General features: G+C 38.9%; 1 protein-coding gene across 3 annotated transcripts in view; it reads left to right on the forward strand.

The window, feature by feature from the left end:
- Window positions 1-19,882, forward strand: part of DCLK1 (doublecortin like kinase 1) — a 253,346-nt gene that overhangs the window by 127,527 nt on the left and 105,937 nt on the right. For all 3 annotated transcript variants that reach the window (XM_075139785.1, XM_075139783.1, XM_075139784.1), the window contains exon 4: window positions 2,644-2,743. In XM_075139785.1, the coding sequence (XP_074995886.1) occupies window positions 2,644-2,743 (100 nt within the window). The remainder of the gene's footprint in view (window positions 1-2,643; window positions 2,744-19,882) is intronic.

Below are 19,882 nucleotides of genomic sequence, written 5' to 3' on the forward strand. Positions count from 1 at the left end.
TACGTTTGTTAGATGCCTGCTGGAAAGGCCCTTCAGTGTAACCTCTGAGGAGCGTGAGCTGGGGGGTGGAGTGGGCCAGGGATGCTGAGACAGAAAGGGTGGAAAATGCTGCAGAGGAGAAAGCAGACAGGGAAGGACATGTCAAGGCTTCCAATAAATAATATAAAAAGATACTGGAAGCCTGAAGAGAAGTTATTCTGGAGGGGGATGCGTTTGGAGGGAACTTGCGCTCTTGCTATGAGCTTTCTAGGAGCTAGACTTATATTTCCCAAATTAATAAAATCTCAGGAGGCAAGAAAACCTGTAAGAAGTGTATGTAGTTTTACACACAGTAGGCAACTGAGAGCATGGAGAAAAGAGGCAGGCATAAATAAGTGTAAATTATGAGTGTAAAGTTTAATAAAAAACAAGGATATCTAAGTACAAATTATTTTTCTTTTGTGCTAATCCTATTTTCTTTCTTATTTGCATATAAATTGGACGGATTGAACTGAGATGGTTTGGCGTAGTTTGAGCCTGGTTAGGTGTTGTTACCTCAATTTTAATGCCTTGTTTAGGTTTGAATGAAACCCTCTTAACTGGACAGATGCCAAGCATTTTTGAGTTTTATTAAATCCATACAATTTTTTGATTCAAATATGAATTTAATTTTCATTCGTGCTTGTTGTCAAAATAGCTCAACTTTGTGCCTAGAGTCGCTTATTATTTGTTCAGTTCTAATACTCTGCTTGGTATAAACACAAATGTAAAGGTTATCACTCCCCAGAAGTGTGGTAAACTGGGGAGGCAAACAGGAAATCGCAGGATTTTTAATGTCATTCTGCAAATTAGTAGTTTTGTGCATGCTGTGGGAGAGGTGGCAATTTCAGAGGAACTTGACTGAAGGGAAGAGATGTTTGAAGCTTGGTGGGAGTATGGGGTGGGAAGACAGGCAGGATATGTCTTGTGGACGAAAAAAAAGATGGGAAATAAATGAGTTTATATAAAGGTTACTGAGGCTGATACACTAATAGAACATAAACTGTGTAGGAACATGGTAAAAAGCTCCATCAAATATTTACATTTTTGATGTTGGTGTTCAGGTACTGTGTGGTGTTAAGATGACAATGTTGATAGGAATAGGGTTGTGGTGGACCTGAATTTAAAATTATGTGCATTAATTAAGGAAAGGGTAATTTTGGGAGTACCTTTGTTTCTTTTGGGGTATTTATTTCATCAAGAAGTTCTTCTCCTGAGTTCCTCTTTTTTGAGCTGCTACTTCTCTACCTTTAAAATAGTTTTAATGGCAAATCTTACTCTGCAAGCAAGTCAGGACATGTACCATTATTTTTCTTGCTTAAGATTTTTCTAGCATAGAGGCTCGTAACTGTTGTAGATACCAAAGCCTTCAGGCATGTTTCCGGGAAGCATGATATGAATTTTATAACCCCTAGTCACCAGTCACTGCAGGTTGGGGGTGTGCTTGTTTTTATGCAAAGTCTGTCTAATCTCATTAGCTAATTCTTTCACGTGTGTTTTTGTAGGCTTTAAATGCTGACTTTCCCACCCCCTGCTTTTTATGAGGGGGGTGGTCTGGTTCAGCTGGGCTGTTCTCAACTGTTTTGTCAATTTTTAGGAATTCTTTATATGCTACTTTCCTATCTGTACGCTGTTGACTTGAAACTCTATTTGTGAAATTATCCTGTTCAAATATTAGTGCACTATTTATTTATAAAACATTATATAAAAAATAAGCAAACATAGCCTTTTAAAATCTTCTTGTAAATGTAAAGCAAGAACAGAGCTTATAATATTGTTTACCAAGTGTCTTTGTTTTTTTTTAAAGGTAGTCTGATTCCTACTTTGGTTTTAAAATTTGTCAAAACTGGATCAATAAGTCTAAAGTCAGGTTTTTGGAAAGTTACTGATTTTTCTTTTAAGAACGTTAGTAAAAATAGCCATTTAACTGGAAACATTAAACTGTTAAGTAGTGCCTTGTGAACTAAAAGCTGTTGCAAGGAAATCTCATGTATAGACATAAAACTCCACCAATGTAATCCTGACTATTCTAATTTGGGACTAGAAAGGTATTGTTCTTTTAGTCAGTACTAGAAGAATCATTCCCAGCTCACCTGATTGTTCAGCTTGGTGCCTTTGACGAGGCTTCACATTGACTCTGCTGGTGAAGATGAAGGGTGTGTGATGGAGAGTCAGTTCACCCTATAAGTTTCATTCCCTGTAAGGAAGATTTTGCTGAAGTAACTACATTTAATTCTGCATACAAAGCTGTAACCTCGTTTCATGGCAGTCACAGGATAGAAATGTAGGCTCAAAAGCAAATTAATTATCCACTAACTGCTGAATGGTACCTTGTGCGTAAACAAAAGGCATTTATCTCATACCCCATTGATGCATCATGTAATAAATGTGACAGTTATGGTTTTTTGTCTTATCTCTCTCTTCCTGCAGTGTCCATAAAAGTGTTTCTCACTTGTAACAGATGGTCAGAGCACAGCTTTGAAATTTATCTGGAGATGAAGCCCTGTTGATTCCATTAGAAGTGAAGAGTTTTCATGCAGATGGAAACAAGGAGGGATTTATTGTTCTTACAATTCTGATGATGAGGTATTTCATACAATGCCTTCCTTTTCTTTTTGCTTGCAGGTGATGTGCCTTCAGGATTTCTTTGGCGATGATGACATTTTTATTGCATGTGGACCAGAAAAGTTCCGTTACCAGGATGATTTCTTGCTGGATGAAAGTGGTAAGAAGATGTATTTTTAAAATGTTTACAACTGAAGTAGAGGGCAGGTTTCCATATCATACTAATTAAGCCAAAACTGTATCACCTAAATTGATTTCAGAAAGAGGATAAATATTTTTTAAATTAAATATTTAAATTCCGAATACTGAGAATAAGAGGTAACTGAAAGCAACAATAAAGCTGCCAAGAGAAACATATCTGCCTACGCAGCACAAAACTTTACTTCAGCCTAAATTTCATATTCCATAGGAAATAATAATTTGTTTGGTGGAATTCCTATTTTGCAAGGTCTTTCTTAGCGTTTTGTCTTTATTTTCTCTTTGAATTTATTCTGCTACTTTATCACAATCTTTCAACCTCACAGTTCTTACAATTGAGGTTTAGATAATGCTTCACAGGTAGTACGATAAAGGAAGATAGATACAATTCTGTATGGAAGATAAATATAATCAGCAAATGCAGACAAAGTCCTTTGAGAAAATTCAGGGAGTTCTCTTTTCTCAGAGACTGACTAATACAATAATGTAATCAATGTACGTAATCCTCTAAGGAAAATACATGTTTGATTTGCAAATACCTTTATTGTTACAAAGAATATTCCTAACTTAGGAACCGCAGTAGTAAGAAAAAAAACTATAAGCTTTGTGCATTTGAAAATTGAGTTTATTTTTGTGTAGAGCAAGACCCAGCAAAGGTTTTATTCCCCCTGCACTCTCTCTCAGCCCAGGGTATGTTTGTAATCCATTGGTATCGACTCGTCTCATTTTTTTTGAAATATCAAAGGTCTCAAAGAACAGCTGACTGAAAAATAATTAGAAAATAATTTGTTACAGTAGTAACTACTTCATAGTCATCATATGTGTGCTTGTTTAACTTCACCACTTCATCACTGTTTTTAATGCAAATATACATTCAAAATGAAAGATGGTGTAATTGTATTTCCCTGACTAACCTGTGGAACTGGAAGGCTTCTTGGTTTACCTGGATCCAGACAAATGCTCCACTAGCTTGTGTAGGAGCAGAAGAAGCCAGCTTGCACAAACCTTACGTTGTGAGCTGAAGGATGAGTCTGAAGAAGGAGGTATGTTTGCTACTGGGCAAGGGAATGATATTTTGCATCAGGCACAGACAGAAGCAAGCACACATTCTGCCTTCCTCTAGAGGACCTTATAATATGGAAATAAAAGTCAAATAGTGCACCAGATTTGCTCTTTACAATAATGAAGTTGCTATAGTTGCCTCTAAGGTAAAATGTATTAACTGTGGAAAAGTAACGTTAGCCATTTTTAGGACAGGAATTAGAAAGGTAAGGGGGACATATTTAGGCAGCAGGGGAGTTTCCCAGGTGGCAATGTGGCCAGCACGGCCGTCCTTGCCTTTAATGAGAAGAGAGCCAGGTAGTTGACTGCATAGTCTGGATTCACTTGTGTCTCTTCTCTGAAGGATGACACTGGCGGCAGCCCGGTGTCTCCTCACAGTGAATCCTGTGGCAGTTTTTCCGGAGCTGACTCATGGAGAAGTGCTGACAATAGATTTGTCTAAATCCCTTTTTGAAGTACATAGCTCTCTTTTGGAAGTCTCATGTCAAAGTACAGACATAGCCTGATTGCCTAGTCTTTATTTGTCTGACATATCATCATCTCTTTGAGTAAGCACTATCTTTCTCTGGAACATTGGTGCTTAAAACCATATTGTGCTGAGCTGAGAAAAAGCAGCTTAAAATCTAGGCTGAAAATACAACTTTAGCAATTTGTTGTGGTGTTTGCTTTTCTACTAGGTAAAGATTCAGTGAACATTGACTGTTTTGACTACAGAACGAAGAAAGAGCAGAAAATCAGACTCCAGACTATGTTGCTAATTACTTTGTGAAGCGTACATCAACTTTGCTCTCTTTTTTGGGGGAAGTTTGGTATCAGAAAACTTGTTTAAGTTGCTTGTCATTAATAGCTGATGTACCAACTGATATGGATCTAATCAGCCTTCTCTGCGCTAGGAGCAAGATTTCGAGAGAGAATTAAAAAACAACTGAGCTTTTAGCTTGTTTTGCTTGGCAAATGAAGTTTGTGTGCTCACACTGTGTGTCTGTGTGTTCCTCATAGTTAATCTAAGAACATTAAAATTATTAGTAAGTGCTGTCCAACTGTGCCAGGCTTGCAAAGCCTGTCTGTGCTTCCCTGAAAAGCAGCTTGAAGCAACACTGTGCTAGTCTCTGTCGCTACATCCCTCCAGAGTTTCCCAGTTTCAGCCAGATGATGAGAATAACAGTTAAGGTGTTGCAGTTTAAGAAGTAAAGAAAACCAAAATTTGAAGGTGGGAAAGAAAAGTAGAGAGAATAAACTTAAACAATCAGGACTCTGGGCTTTTCGGAATTACTTATCAGGGAGGAAGAATGTCCTTGTTCTGTGGTCTGGGTTCAGAGCTCCTGATACTAGAGGCGAGTGAGAGACAAGGTTTCTGGGATTGGAAAACCAATCACCTGTATACTGGGATTCATTTTAGCTAACATTAGGTATCAAGAGAGTAGGTACCTGCAACTGAGCCAGTCCCAGTAGGTTTCCTTCCCAGTAAATAAAACTTAGACCTATTGACAAGGTAGGTGGTAGATGTTTGATTGGCTCAGTTGAAGGTGGATGTTTAGAACAGTTCATGTGAATTATGCTCCAGAAATGTCTGGATGCTTTTGTAAAGGGGTCTATATGCCTGATTTAGCTGTTCTTATCTACATTGTGTTGCTCTAAAGTTGTTGAAAAAACTTTTAGGATGAGATTAATTCCACCCCATCAGAAAGGAAGAGTCTAAAGACTCCTCAGTCTGCACCATTTCTAGTCATCTTTCTTTGTTCTGCTCCCATGGCTTGCGCCTAGCACAGGAGAACACTTTCTATAAAAGCCATAGAATCAGAAATTTAGAAAAAACAGCCTAGAAGTCAGTGAATCAATCTCCCTGTCTAAGTATGGGATTAACATTCCCTATTTCATTTCTGACATACTTGTCTAACATGCACCTTTAACACCTCTGATGAGGATGAATCTGCAACCTCCTGAGATGTTCTGTACCAGTAGTGAACTCTCCTCGCTGTTTTTCAGCTATCTTACCCCAGATTCCCTTTCTATAGATGAAGCCCATTGCTACTTTTCTTATCTACTGTGAACATGGGAAACAGATGATTCCTTTCTCTTTGAAAAATCTGTGGACTGCCACGAGCCTCATCAATTTTCTCTTCTTTCTTCTCTTTTCATTGTTTTGACTTCAGGCTCAAACCTGTGCTTGAAAGAGGGAGTGTGCTCCTTCTTTGTATCATCTCCCTTCTCTGTTTTATGTCTTTCAGGAAGAGGCATTGCATATCCCCTTGGCAATCAGTTAAGAAAAATCAGTTAATTAGGGATCCGTCAAAGAGCAAAACAAGCAGTTGGCACTATACATTGCAGTTTGTTCTCTCTTTCTTGATGTACAGATGGTTTTCATATTAAGCCCACTGTTTATCGCATGAAATACAGAATCAATAGATACCACCCCCATCGTAATTCCTAGCAGTCATCTCCGTATCTGACCTAATTGATAGATACGATAGCCACACACACTTCCATCAAGAGAACTGCAGATGGGACGTGAAGATGCATGGGAATGACCATAAAATTAAGAAGTAAATACTCCTTGTTTGTCAAGCATCAATGGCGATGCTATTTTCATAGAAAGTTTTTGTGGGAAATCATAGAATCATAGAATCATTAAGGTTGGAAAAGCCCTCTAAGATCATCGTGTCCAACCATCAACCCAACACACCATGCCCACTACACCATGTCCCTAAGCGCCTCATCTACACGTCTTTTAAATACTTCCAGGGATGGTGACTCCACCACTTCCCTGGGCAGCCTGTTCCAAGGCCTGACCACTCTTTCAGTAAAGAAATTTCTCCTAATGTCCAATCTAAACCTCCCCTGGCGCAACTTGAGGCCAATTCCTCTCATCTTGTTGCTTGTTACTTGGGAGAAGAGACCCACACCCACCTCGCTACAACCTCCTTTCAGGTAGTTGTAGAGTGCGATGAGGTCTCCCCTCAGCCTCCTCTTCTCCAGACTAAACAACCCCAGTTCCCTCAGCCGCTCCTCATAAGACTTGTGCTCCAGGCCCTTCACCAGCTTCGTTGCCCTCCTCTGGACACGCTCCAGCACCTCCATGTCCTTCTTGTAGTGAGGGGCCCAAAACTGAACACAGGATTTGAGGTGCGGCCTCACTAGTGCCGAGTACAGGGGCACGATCACCTCCCTTCTCCTGCTGGCCACACTATTTCTGATACAGGCCAGGATGCCGTTGGCCTTCTGGGCCACCTGGGCACACTGCCGGCTCATGTTCAGCCGGCTGTCAACCAGCACCCCCAGGTCCTTTTCCTCTGGGCAGCTTTCCAGCCACTCTTCCCCAAGCCTGTAGCGTTGCCTGGGGTTGTTGTGGCCGAAGTGCAGGACCCGGCACTTGGCCTTGTTGAACCTCATACAGTTGGCCTCGGCCCATCGATCCAGCCTGTCCAGGTCCCTCTGTAGAGCCTTCCTACCCTCAAGCAGATCAACACTCCCGCCCAGCTTGGTGTCGTCTGCAAACTTACTGAGGGAGCACTCGATCCCCTCATCCAAATCGTTGATAAAGATATTGAACAGGACCAGCCCCAGTACTGAGCCCTGGGGAACACCGCTCGTGACCGGCCGCCAACTGGATTTAACTCCGTTGACCACAACTCTCTGGGCTCGGCCGTCCAGCCAGTTTTTTACCCAGCGAAGAGTGCACCTGTCTGGGCCGTGAGCCGCCAGCTTCTCTAGGAGAATGCTGTGGGAGACAGTGTCAAAGGCTTTACTGAAGTCCAGGTAGACCACATCCACAGCCTTTCCCTCATCCACGAGGCGGGTCACCTGTCATAGAAGGAGATCAGGTTGGTCAAGCAGGACCTGCCTTCCATGAACCCGTGCTGGCTGGGCCTGATCCCCTGGTTGTCCCGGACATGGCTCGTGACAAAAATGTAAGCACAAAAACATTATATTAATGAAGCACACATTACATCAGCCAACTTGTAAAAAGAAAAATTCCACAGCGTAGAATATGGCAGTGGCTGCTTCAGGCATTGTTAGCTTGCAGTTCTGGACACTTTCCCAGAAATCCCAGATTTTCTTTAACCGATGGGGGTTCAGTTTTCAAAGAAGAGAAGAAGTCAGAGGATGGTTTTCTATATAGCCCTCAGCTGCTTGTTGGCAGAGATTAGGGTTTAAGGGCCACGCTCACAAAAATATTTGCAATCAGCTATTATTTAGGCACCTAAACAGGATTTGGCAATGTCAATAACTCATGGGATTGGCCCTAAATGAGAACATCTCTTTGGCTTATACAGATATTTCTTTCTTAGCACTGTAAAATATGAGAGTTTTTGAGGCTGGCAGTATCAGACTTAAATTTTTTGAAATTAAATTATTTTTTATGTTTAGATAATGTTGGCTGAGTGCTTTGGAGGCTTAAGAGTTGCACAATCCTAAGTATGACAGACTTCATCACATACTGAGATGCGTCATGTAAAAAGGCTGCAATCTCGGTTGACCAAAGCCAGTGTCTGCCTCCAAGCAGAGCGTAACCAACATAGAATGTCTAGATGTGAAAACAACTGCAGATCGCTTGTCAAGAGCACATATTACTGTTATGGAAACAATGACGAGAATTACTCTATTCTAGGGGAAAATTAAGACTGGAATCTTTGAAACCTAATTTCAGTTTGACTTTGTTGGCCTGTGTTAGTCCTCAGCTCAGCATCTCTGTGCCAGCAGTGTTACTGCTTGATCTTGCCAGCAGCAGACAACTTGCCAGGAAAATCTGAGTCCTGTGGCGTCTGCACACGTGCGTGTGCACATGGAAGCATGCACACGCATCTGATTCAGTACCTGCGGTTAAGGTCAGGAGTATCATGTTTATCCCTGTTAATAACTGTCAGGTTTCTGTAACCTCGATCACTCTGTCCTTCCTAAAAGAGGGAGGAAGGGGAAATTGGTTGTAGTCCTCGTCTACCCTGATTTATAGAACAGAGACTGATGTGTTAAGCAGCTTTTGGCTGGACTTAGGAGTGGAGAGCATGCTGGCTGACTTACTCTGCCCCCATCAAAAACTCGTGCTTTGGCAATTGGAAAGTAATGGTGGGTTCTGGGGACTTTGAGATATAACTTTGCTTTCAACAGAGGCATAAATATAGTGTTCCAGTGCAGTGTGATATTTTCAAATGTCAACAACTGCTGGGCCTTGGAGACAGATATTCTGTGTACAAGGCAGAAACAAACGAAGGCAGGAGGGACCAATCCTCTGGCTGTGTGTACCATTTATACTAATGGTTCAGAAAGGGCAGAAGGAAAGAAGCTGTTTTTCCTGTGGATTTGCAGCCAGTGCCCCCTTTATTTTCCTACTCCAAGACCTGCAGTTTCATCGCCACCCTCTCATTGTGCCTTAGACACTTGCACAGTACCCTCTCCTCCCTCCCGTTTGGCATGCCGCTGCTTGTCCTTGTTCCCTTCCTCACAGTAAGGACGTAAACGGCATCTCTCTTTTATCCAGCAGCGTGACAGTTTCACAACTTCACCAAAACTGATGGGAATATCCCATCACTGAGACCACCTGCGTCCAGCCGCGCTGGAAGTACCTCCCTCCCTCAGCCCGTGCGCCAGGCTCGGCGCTGGCTGTGTGGAAGTACTCGGCCGTATGGTAGCATGCGAGTGACTTGCTTGTTTCTGTTGTGTTAAACTCTTAAAAGGAGAATGCTGATCTGCGGTTAAATACTAAGAACAGGCTGTTAGCATGATCATCAGGTTGCTGTTAATATAATATCATGTGACGTTCATTAAATAACATCTGTAGTAATGCTTGAGTCGAATGAGCTCTTCGCATGAAAAATGCATTCACAGAACTTCAGGTTTTTCTGTGCAGGATTTCTCTTAATATTTGGCTTTTTAATAGATGTGTTCTTGATTACATAAGCCCATTTCTTTATCTGTTGTCTGCAAGCTATTTGCTTTGAATATTCTCTACTCTGTCTCACAGGTCTACTTACTTGAGACATTGCTTCTCACCTTTCTGCCTAAGCATCTCTAGCAGTGAAAGTTTGGTCGCTTAAATCATAAATCTTTGCTCCCCCCGGCTGGCAGGTTTATAGACATGATTAAGGACATTAGAGCTTTCAAGAAGATTACATATGTACTTTCCAGCCCAGATTTACACTGAAGTGCCTCTCTCTTCTTTCTCTTTCCCCACCTCCTCACCGTGCATGCATGTATATTTGCATAGTTATCACTTTTCATCAACATTGCTATGAAAAAGTTGCCTATATGTATAACCAGGAAAAATCGTGATCACTTAAAACTTATAAAACAGACTCTCATTGAAACTAGCCAAACAGTAGGACTGCAGTTGATGCTAATTCACTCTGCTCATTGAACCAAATGTTCTTCAATATGTTTTCTGCAGTATTTGCTTTCTCTGATGTGTGTTAAAAATAGCATGAATGAAACGCCATCCAATAAATTAGAACTGGTGGAAATTCCTACTTCATTTGCATGAGGAGTTTTGAGTGTGCATATTCCTTCAACATTTTTCCAAGTTGATTTTGGATATAAATATACTAAAAACTTTGGGTCCAAAAATATCTAGCATTTCTCAATAATGTGTGCATATTAATTAAATTGCATTTTTATTGGGAATTTGTAATATAAAACTTCAGCTTGTTTTAAATAAAAGAAGAATTCTTATTAAACATCATCGGTATTATTATCTTAATGTACAGGAGGTTTTAATTATAACAGGTAGTGTTAATATGTAGTTAATAACAGAATAGACAGAATGTGTTTATTGGTTTTGCATAGCTTGATATTTTTGCTCTTTCATGTTATTTTTGTGTTGTAATTTCTTGAACTGAGTCTTGCCAGGGGAATATTTAGATGAATCAGATTGGTTCAGGAGAAAAGATTTTTCTTACGACACATTTTAAGCTAGTTTCCCAAACTATGAACATCTCAGTTGTATATCCAAATGCAAAGAGTGCAATTCCAATTTTTATGACCAGTTTTATAAACAAACTTTCAGTTCTGGGGAAGTAATACAGAAATTTGGTAGACATAACAGGGTAGATCTTGGCACTGGAGTTCTTAATTTGACTGTCTCATATCTCTTCTTTCATGGAAGTTGCTTTATTTTACAGCCTTTGAGCCTAGTCCACAGTTTTAATAATACTCCATTCTAGACCACAGGTTGAGTTTTGAGCTTGTATGTTCAGTCTGTATTCTCAGAAGATGGTAGCTTCCAAAATATCAGCTTCCTTTGAGTTCTTTTTAGGAGAGACACTATCTTTTACTTTTCCAGTTCCACTGATGGTGGTAGCAGCAGATAGTAGCTGTATATTATAACCCCCTCCACCAAGTCTGTTAAATAGTTTGGTGACAAGCGTAAAGGAGTATTACATCAAAGATGTTTAGAAATCGCCTGTCCCATATGTTTATCTTTGTACTTTGCCTCATCTTGTTAATTAGCTTAGTGAAATGGAGTGTACAATGTTGGTAAACTTGGCAAGTATATTTGTATTTGTATTTTGCACAGTTTGCAGATCCTTTCCAATGCTAGAAACTATTACAATCTGATCTATTTATGAAAAGATGTACCCTGTAGTCCTGTTGCAGGAGATCCTTCAGGTGAGCAACATAGTTCCATTTTCTCCAATTATTACGAGTTTGTATAAGACAGCTTCGAGATGAGTAGTTCTTGTAGTCTCAGTGCTTCATTATTCAATCTGAGAACCTGAACAAGGTGTGCCATCTGCTAAACTGTGTTGGGATGTGCCCTGGAGACCTGCCTGTTTGTTGGGTAGTAGGGTTGTATCAGAGAGATTTTGTATTGAGATTAGACTCTACCCATCATCAGTAAAATTGGACTGACTTATTAAATTGAGCATTGTAATTTTCTACTTCTCATACTAGATACAGGCCCTATACCTGGAGTTTTGTCATGTCTTGAGTAAGCGTGTGCACACTTTTTTAATGCCAGAGCTGTCCACAGATTCTCTTATACTGGCAAAATCTTTTGAAAAGAGAATAATTATTCAAAATCCAGAGTTCATTAGCTTTTAGAAAGCAGAAGCTTTCTGAAGGCATATGAGGTAAATTCATCCTTAATATTCATTAAAGGCCTTTTTTTTTTAAAAAATCTTATCAAACACAAACCACAGTACAGCAGCTGAGAGAGAATGAAAAACAACCTGGATAATATTTCAAAGTGGTAAAATCAGAAACTGAGTACATCAGTGATAGGTATTCATATTTATATACTCATACATATTTAGTGAGATGCTGTGTATACAGGCACAAATATATCAAGTTTACCATCCTGCAAATACAGCCAGTTGAAGACCTCTGTATAATGGTTGTGTTGGTCTGCACCGCAAAACTGGTCATTTAAAGTATGTGCTGCAATAGTGGTTCAGTGCTGCTGTTTTCAAAATGCAACCTACAGAAATTTCCTTTTGAAAAACTCAAAAGTGTTACCTGATGGTTCAGGTTGCTTCTCTGAACAGTCACCTTTGAATAAACTTTTTTCATAGATAGCTCCTTGCCCTGGGGACTGGATGCTAATATTATGCATAAAGTAATCTAAGGCTGAGTAATCATTAGGAAGTCTCATGTTGCCATGGAATTGAACACCCGTAGGTGGTAGGTCATGGAACTCTGATTTTGATTCTTTTATTCTTCAGTCAGGGCTTTTTTAAAATTTTGTTCTAGAGGAATTGTAACACTTGTTTTTTTCATTTGGAAGAAAATCTGCTAGGGACTTAAAATTTATCGAAGCAAGAGGGAGCTAACCTGAGATCTCATTCTTTTAACTGAAGGACCTGGGTCAAGGAAAGTTTTTGGAAGATTGCTAATTATTCCTAATAGAGTGGAGGGTGGTGAGAAGAGAAAGAAATCTAAATGGCTTAGTTTTTCATGTTACTCTGGAATAGGAAAGAGAAAATTTTCACAGCTACTTAGAATTCTTAAGATTGTCTAGCAAAAATGGGAAGACAATGACAACTTAAGAGCGAGGCAGTTTCTGATGAAGACACCGTGTTTAGGAAGAAAAAAATCCTGCAGGAGAACAAATTTGATAAAGCTTTATAAAAATTATTTCTGTCTAACTTTACATGCTCTTTCTGTTTTGCAAGCCCATATTAATGTCTACAGAATAGGTAACTTGCGAAAATGGAATAGACTGATTTTTGTATAGCAGTTGCTGTACTGCAGGGCTGGAAGATAGGATATATTGTTTTCTGATTAAAAAAAATAAATTGAGGAACCGTGGGGAATACACACCAGGGAGCCTAACTTTGGGATCAAATAAATTGCTTGAAATTGTCATTAAAAATAGAATTCTTAAATTCTTACATAAGCATTTAATAATAAAGACAAACCTACATAAATAAAACAGGATTGATTTTTTTAAAATCACTTTAGGGAGGAGTGTTCTCCTGAGATTCTGCTGGGAGTCTGCTGGGATCACAGCTCAGATTGGATGCAGACAGACAGCTGTGTAGTTTTTACCAGCGGGAGAAATAGTAACATATTATGAAAAGCTTTAAAATTCCTAGATGCAGATTAGAGACGAAATGCTACTAATGCTAACTTGGAACATTTATTCCATTTAGATTTAGTGCTGTTAATAATAATGATACTACAGAAGAGCTGTCTTAGAAAGAGCATTAGATGTTGTAATCGTATGTTGATTTCATTTATGTTGAATAGAAGATTGAAGAAGACCAGCAATTAATTTTTTTTTTATATTAAGAGAGAACACTTTGGAAAATCAAGAGAATTAGTGAGTGAAGTCTGTTGGACTTGACTCCCCTGTTTGAGGACTTGAACATTGGAGGAGATTTGGAATTTCAACCAAAAAACAACCCAAAAGCTGTCTTAGGTTTGCATCTGTCCAAAATATATTGGTAAGGATCTAAACTCAACTGGCAGAAAATGGAAAGCCTAAAAAGAATTGGTCAGTAAAGTAGTCTGTACCAAAACCTAGACATGCGAATGTTCTCATAGTCACATTTGCCAAAATTATGCTGATTTTGAACTTGCAAAAGAAATTAAATTAGGTAAAGGTTTTAGCCAGATGAGGAGACTAAAAAACAAAAACAAACAAACCACCATGAACTGAAGTCATGACACAGTGTAGTAATGACAGATCTACTATTTCAATATTTTGGCCTCTGTATTCAGGAAAAAATGAAATATATAATGGGAGAAAAGCACCCTGTCTAATCAGAATCTTTGGGGAAACGAAAATTACTGTCCCAGAGAAGAATGCGGAAATTAAGTGCGTTGCAAAATGCATCATGTTGTGCAAGTAAGACCTGTCATTGTTGAGGAAAAAATAAGTTTGTATACGCTATTAAGATGGTAACAGAATTTAATGCTATGCACCTTTCTGTAGAGCAAAAGAAACTGATGTTAGTAAAGTTTGCCTGTCATTTCTTTACTGCTCTCATTTCCCACACGCAATAAAAATAGGCTCTTTAAGTTTTCAGATAGGACATCAGGCTTATGAACAAACTCATCTGTAAAATTCAAAACACTACACTTAACAATCCCTGAAATATGCTGTGATATACAGAATGAAAGATGGTTTCATGGGCTATTTCCAGCCTAACTTGCATTTTCAATCTGCAATTATTTAAACTTTCTCAGAAATAAAAAAAAAAGTCATTGAGACTTTACGCACCTCAATAAGTGTTGTAGTGTTAGCAAATGTTCTTAGTGAAGCCATGTTTTCCACATATCCTGCTGTTAGCTTATTGCCAGGATGACTCAGCCTGTTTACTTTAGTTTTATCTAAATAATTATAGCAAAATTTAATTGCCTGAACCAGATAGCGTTCAAGGAGAACCCATTAATATTAGAGGCATAAGCTGCCTAGGGACTTTTAAATTAGAGACAGTCCTGGAGTCCTTGATATTTTTTAACTTAGGAAGCTAATTTCTGGATTTTCTGTTGATAGGTAAAGCGATGTTGCGGTAAGTCCACTGCAGCTGAAGGCAGCGGTACCAATGTGGGGGTAGAAGAGGCAAAAATGTGGGTGGGCTGTCAATTGTATGTGCCTATAGATGGCAGGCGGGTTTTGTTGCCCACGTTGCAGCACAGCTCAATGTGCGAGGCATGTGTGTCCAGGTGTGAATGTTGATTTAATGTCGGCATATAAAAGTGTTCTGCTTTAGTAAGAGTGCTGTACTTAATTGTTTGGTGCATGAGGATTTTGTCTGCAAAAATATACTGTTGAGGAACTCCGTATTGTAGTAAGTTTGTCTGAGTCTCCAGTTTTGCCTTTTTTCCTGTATCCATTAGTAGACTCCCTAGGCTCTGGCTGATTTGATATTTCTCTTATGTTGCAGCCTAATATTTTTTCTTGTGTGTATGAAAATTTGATTAAAACATTCAAAATCATTAATATTTGACACTGTAGGCTTTCTTTTTGTTAAGGGCATGACAAGTAATGTTGTTATTTTAAATAGCCATTAGAATACCAAGCGGTTTTATTTCTTCAGACAATGTCACTTCATGGTTTTCTTCTTTAAAAATTGCTGCCTACTAATTTTCAATACTCTTATTACAGGCAGATTTGAGCACTAACTAGAAAAAAAAAATCAGTCTGTAATATTCTGAATTCCTTGAGGTATGTTAAATAACTTTATTTGCTGCAAGAGAGCCAGTGTGTGCCTGTTTAACTTTCTTTAAAACCAAACCCACTGCAGTGGACACTTACATAACAATTTGTGTTTAAATAGAACAAAAATACGGTTGTTACAATTCCTTCTCTATTTTTTTCAACAGTGTTTTGAAAGTTTCATCTCCTTTTCCTACCCATTACAAGCAATCTACACCTACTTACATGTTCCTGACAACCAAAACCAAATTCAGACCAGTTACACAGGTCTGAATTCGGAATAATTGCATTCTTTAGGGAAGTGTGTGATTGGTGATTGGTGAATTGGACTAGATTTGGATACAGCTTTTCATAGTGAAGGCAGAGGAATGGTGTGAAAAGAGCCTACAGCTTTTTTCCCCCCCCGTGATATAACACTCTGTTTTAAATGGATGGATGGATGATGTTTGGTAAAGGACAAGATGAGAGGAAAACCTGCAAGAAATGCAAAGTAAACATGCCAGTAGTTTCATAGTAAGTATTGTAGGTACATGGCAAGGTAGCGCAGAATAGCCAACATTTTTGACAGGGTTCCAAGATACCTGATATTCTTGTCATGGGCAAGTCTATAATTAGGCTAAAACCCTACGTATTGATTGAGCTATGCTGGGTACCAAAACCAATGACTTCCTGGTAGGCTAAAATAGTCTGATTCTTACTGGCACCGGTCCACATTTTCCGCCTCCAAAACATGTGTCCTGATATTTTGCATGCAGGAATGCGAGAGTCATGAAACTGAAGAGGTAGGAAGCAAGAAGGAGGAGCACGTGTCTACAGTCTAGTAAGTAAGGATATACATCAGGGAGAAAAAGCTCCCTCATTCCTAGGATAGTTTGCAGTGTCTGTATCCACCATCATTTATAAGCAAAAATACATAGACATTAAACCTGAATTGTCATATGTTTAAGTTAGTGTCCTAATTGCCAGGTAATGGAACGAGGTACCGTTGCAAGTGCTCTGGCTCGCTTGTGCTGTCCCCGTTGACTGGCATGGCCTCGTCCCATGTCACTTTGTTATCCAGGTGAACCCCAATCTTGGGAACCTGTTTTGCATCCGTGAATCCACTTCAAGAGTGGAAAATAACCTTAAACTTCGGAAATAACAATCCAGCCGCAGGAGGCTTCATCCTTTCTTGAGTTGCATCCATAAACCAAGATGCAATAGGCATAGCTCCTTAATCACATTCATAGGTATCTTTGTTCTTATTATCAATGAACTTTAACTTAGTCATTTCACATACATTAAGTAAACAGTGATCTTCAGTTAGTACAATGCCTGTTTTTTTAGTGATACCATCTGTGACAAACAGAACTTAGGGTTACTTTTACTTTTAAAACTGATTAAACAATTTCCCTCATGCTATGTGAAATAAATGATTTTCTCTAAGTTCTTAAAATTGTTTCTAGATTTTCATGATCTACCCCTATATTTCTTGTTTCTCTTTGAGTCAGACTGCTTTGTTAGCAGTCCTTTGTGAGCCTATATCCATTTTTAAGTAATTTCTATTGCAAAAAAAAAAAAATTGAGTAGAAAACTGTAATTTGTAAATGACTTAAGAATGACCATGTTTCACATTACATAATCACATCTTGTCCAACAATAATGTCACTACAGCAGTTATTTAACTGTTCTTACAACTCACTGGGACATTAACATTGCAGAGAAGGATTTCCTTATGAGCTAGTGTTGTACAGATAGTCCAAAAATCTGTTACAGGTAATTTGAAGAAACTTGTGCCCAAGCATTGAAAAAGGAAAATAAAAAGAGTCCAAACCTAATACAAATAGTGTGCTGTTATTCCTTTTCTGCCTTATGATATTTAAATATATACCTTATTCTTCATTTCCTTATTTATGCCTACAGTTTCTAGAGTCCAGGTCAGGTTGAAAGATGTAGTTTGCATTTAAATTTCCGAACTTTTGGGGGACTGGTAGCATGTGGCCTTACTAAAAGACATACAATTCTTGCTGTGTTGCACTTGTGTTTGGTAACTGGTCTGAAGAGTGAGGTAGGTTTGGAAGGAGCAAAGCCTTTGTCAGTTAATGTCGGGGTTGAGAGTTTCATAAAGTGATTAAAGAGTTGATGTGTCAGCAGACTCTTCACATAGGAACCGTGGTTATTCATGAGCTTTGGTGCTGAGAGTCTTATCAGTTACTGTATCTCTGGACTCAGGACTGTGCTAAAAAGTTTTCAGTCATCTCAAGTGCCCCAAGGATTTGTGGAGAACATGCTTTTTTTGTCATCTTGATCTTTTTCCTGGGTCCTCTGTTAAGCATCGCCTTCTCAGCCCCAGAGTTCGGTTCTAGCTGAGGTCAAAGTGGTTAACTCCCATTGCAGAAGTGATGCTATAGTTTTCTAGCTAAAATAAGAGGTTCCTTGATACTATGTATTTATGTGCTGTTAGAGGTGAATCTAATGAATAGCTTTGTTATGAGATTTTGCATTCCTTGGATTTTTATTGCGTTGAGCTCTAATATAATTTGCATTGCATTGCGCTTTAACAGCTTTCATCTTTAGTGAGGTAGGATATTGAGTATTTCCTCTTCTTACTTTTATGATGTCATTATTTCCAACTCTGAATTTGATCCAGGTGCTTATTAGGTATTTGGAACTCCTTATAGATGACAGGCACTTATTGATGGAGATACAGCTCCATCAATATATCGCAGAAATTGCTTGTAGTACCGAGGTACAATAGGACTTCCTTGAGTTGTTTAAAAGTAACTGGAGTATATGGGTACAGTGCGAAACAGGAATCTTTGTGAGCTCAAGTGGGATACTCATAAATATTCTTTATGTCTCTTCTTTTTAAAGAGAAGGACAAATGCTTCTAGCCTGAATTATCCTGTGCCAGGTTAATTCTTGCAAGATCTAATACATGAAATTACAGGATATAAAAGACCACAGAGGGACCTTGCAGATTATTGTGTCTGTCGCAGTCCCTTTCATACCATTCATTAAGCATGAATTCTGAGTGAATTCACGATGCTGAAAATAGATGGAACTTGTTGAAATGGGAAACCTGGATAAGGAGGTTCAATAGTTGTTATCAAGAAAAGAGAGGCATATATATTGTCAGTAATGGAAACTGCTTCAGGGGATGTTTACCAGCTTGTAGGCAACTCTGCTTCTGAGATGGAAGCTCCATGGATAGTTACTTGTTCAAATTGCTGCAGTCGAATGTAAGTGAGGTTTCCTTTTTAAAGCACACAAATAGTCTCCATTAAACTACAGGCATTTTGTTAGCTTTTGGGAATTTTTGCGCTTTGGGGAGGGTCTTGCCTGCATAGTGTAGGGCAGCAGCCTTATTTCTTCCAGCAAAACAGTCATCTGGAAGATTTAAAAAAATACTTGCATTCTCTTAACTCATTTTTCAGATTATTGGTACTGTATACTGAAGACAACTTCTATAGTTCTTGTTGCTGTCCCAGAATATTGACACACCTGTGGTTTTTTTTTTCTTTATTATTGGCATGTATAAGGGGGACGCACCTTCTCCAAGTTCTCAAATGGATGGCAAGGGACCAGCTTTCTGTGATGTATAGTAAATTGCAATAGCTATATCTGTGTTTTCACATTAGCTCTTCATATAGTCTTTATATATTTGAACGGAACAATGAATCTCACTTTGCAATACTACATGAAGTTGTTCAAGAATAGAATAGAATAGTTCAGTTGGAAGGGTGTGAACATTCCTGCTTTCCTAAGAGACCAAGCTTCTGAAACATGTTTTCTGCTTATATGGCAAGTTTGGAAAGTAAGTCACTTGTGGACATAATTTGATAAAGAATGTCCATGATGAGTAAGATTATGTTAGCATGTTAGCTATGACGGTTTCCAGATGAGCAGTTTCTCTCCTCAACAGATAACAGGGAAAACTTCTAAATATGCTTACCTTATAATCACAGAATGGATGGTTTCTGAATAAGATTAGAACATAATTCTCCTTTAAATGATGCAGAAGTCCCTTAAGAGTGCCCACCTTTCTTCTGAACAGCTCTTAATGTTACCTATTCTTCCACAAGTATTCCTAGCTTTACCCCGTTTTCCAGAACTTTCTTTCCCTCTCCTCCCCCACACATATGAAATAGCCTTCCTGGACTCACCCATAAGACTTCTGTTTCAAATCTTTCTTCAGTGATATTACTTACCTTTCTTCTAGTGAACCTCATGATGCAGTTAGGTGGACGGGCAACTGAAAATATTTGGTGCTTAACATGAAGGGCAGGTCTTTTTCTCCTCCTTTTTAAATAACCTATGCGAGTATTTCTCAAAATTATTGAAAGCTGCTTCCATGTCTTTATCTCCCTTTTAGGAAATATTTCATGATGTCCATCAAGTTTACCATGTCCTTTTTAATGACAATGATACTTTAAAATACCATTATTCACCACTACTTGCAAT

Source organism: Calonectris borealis, chromosome 1 (assembly GCF_964195595.1).
Source record: "Calonectris borealis chromosome 1, bCalBor7.hap1.2, whole genome shotgun sequence".
In the NCBI taxonomy this organism is placed as follows: domain Eukaryota; kingdom Metazoa; phylum Chordata; class Aves; order Procellariiformes; family Procellariidae; genus Calonectris; species Calonectris borealis.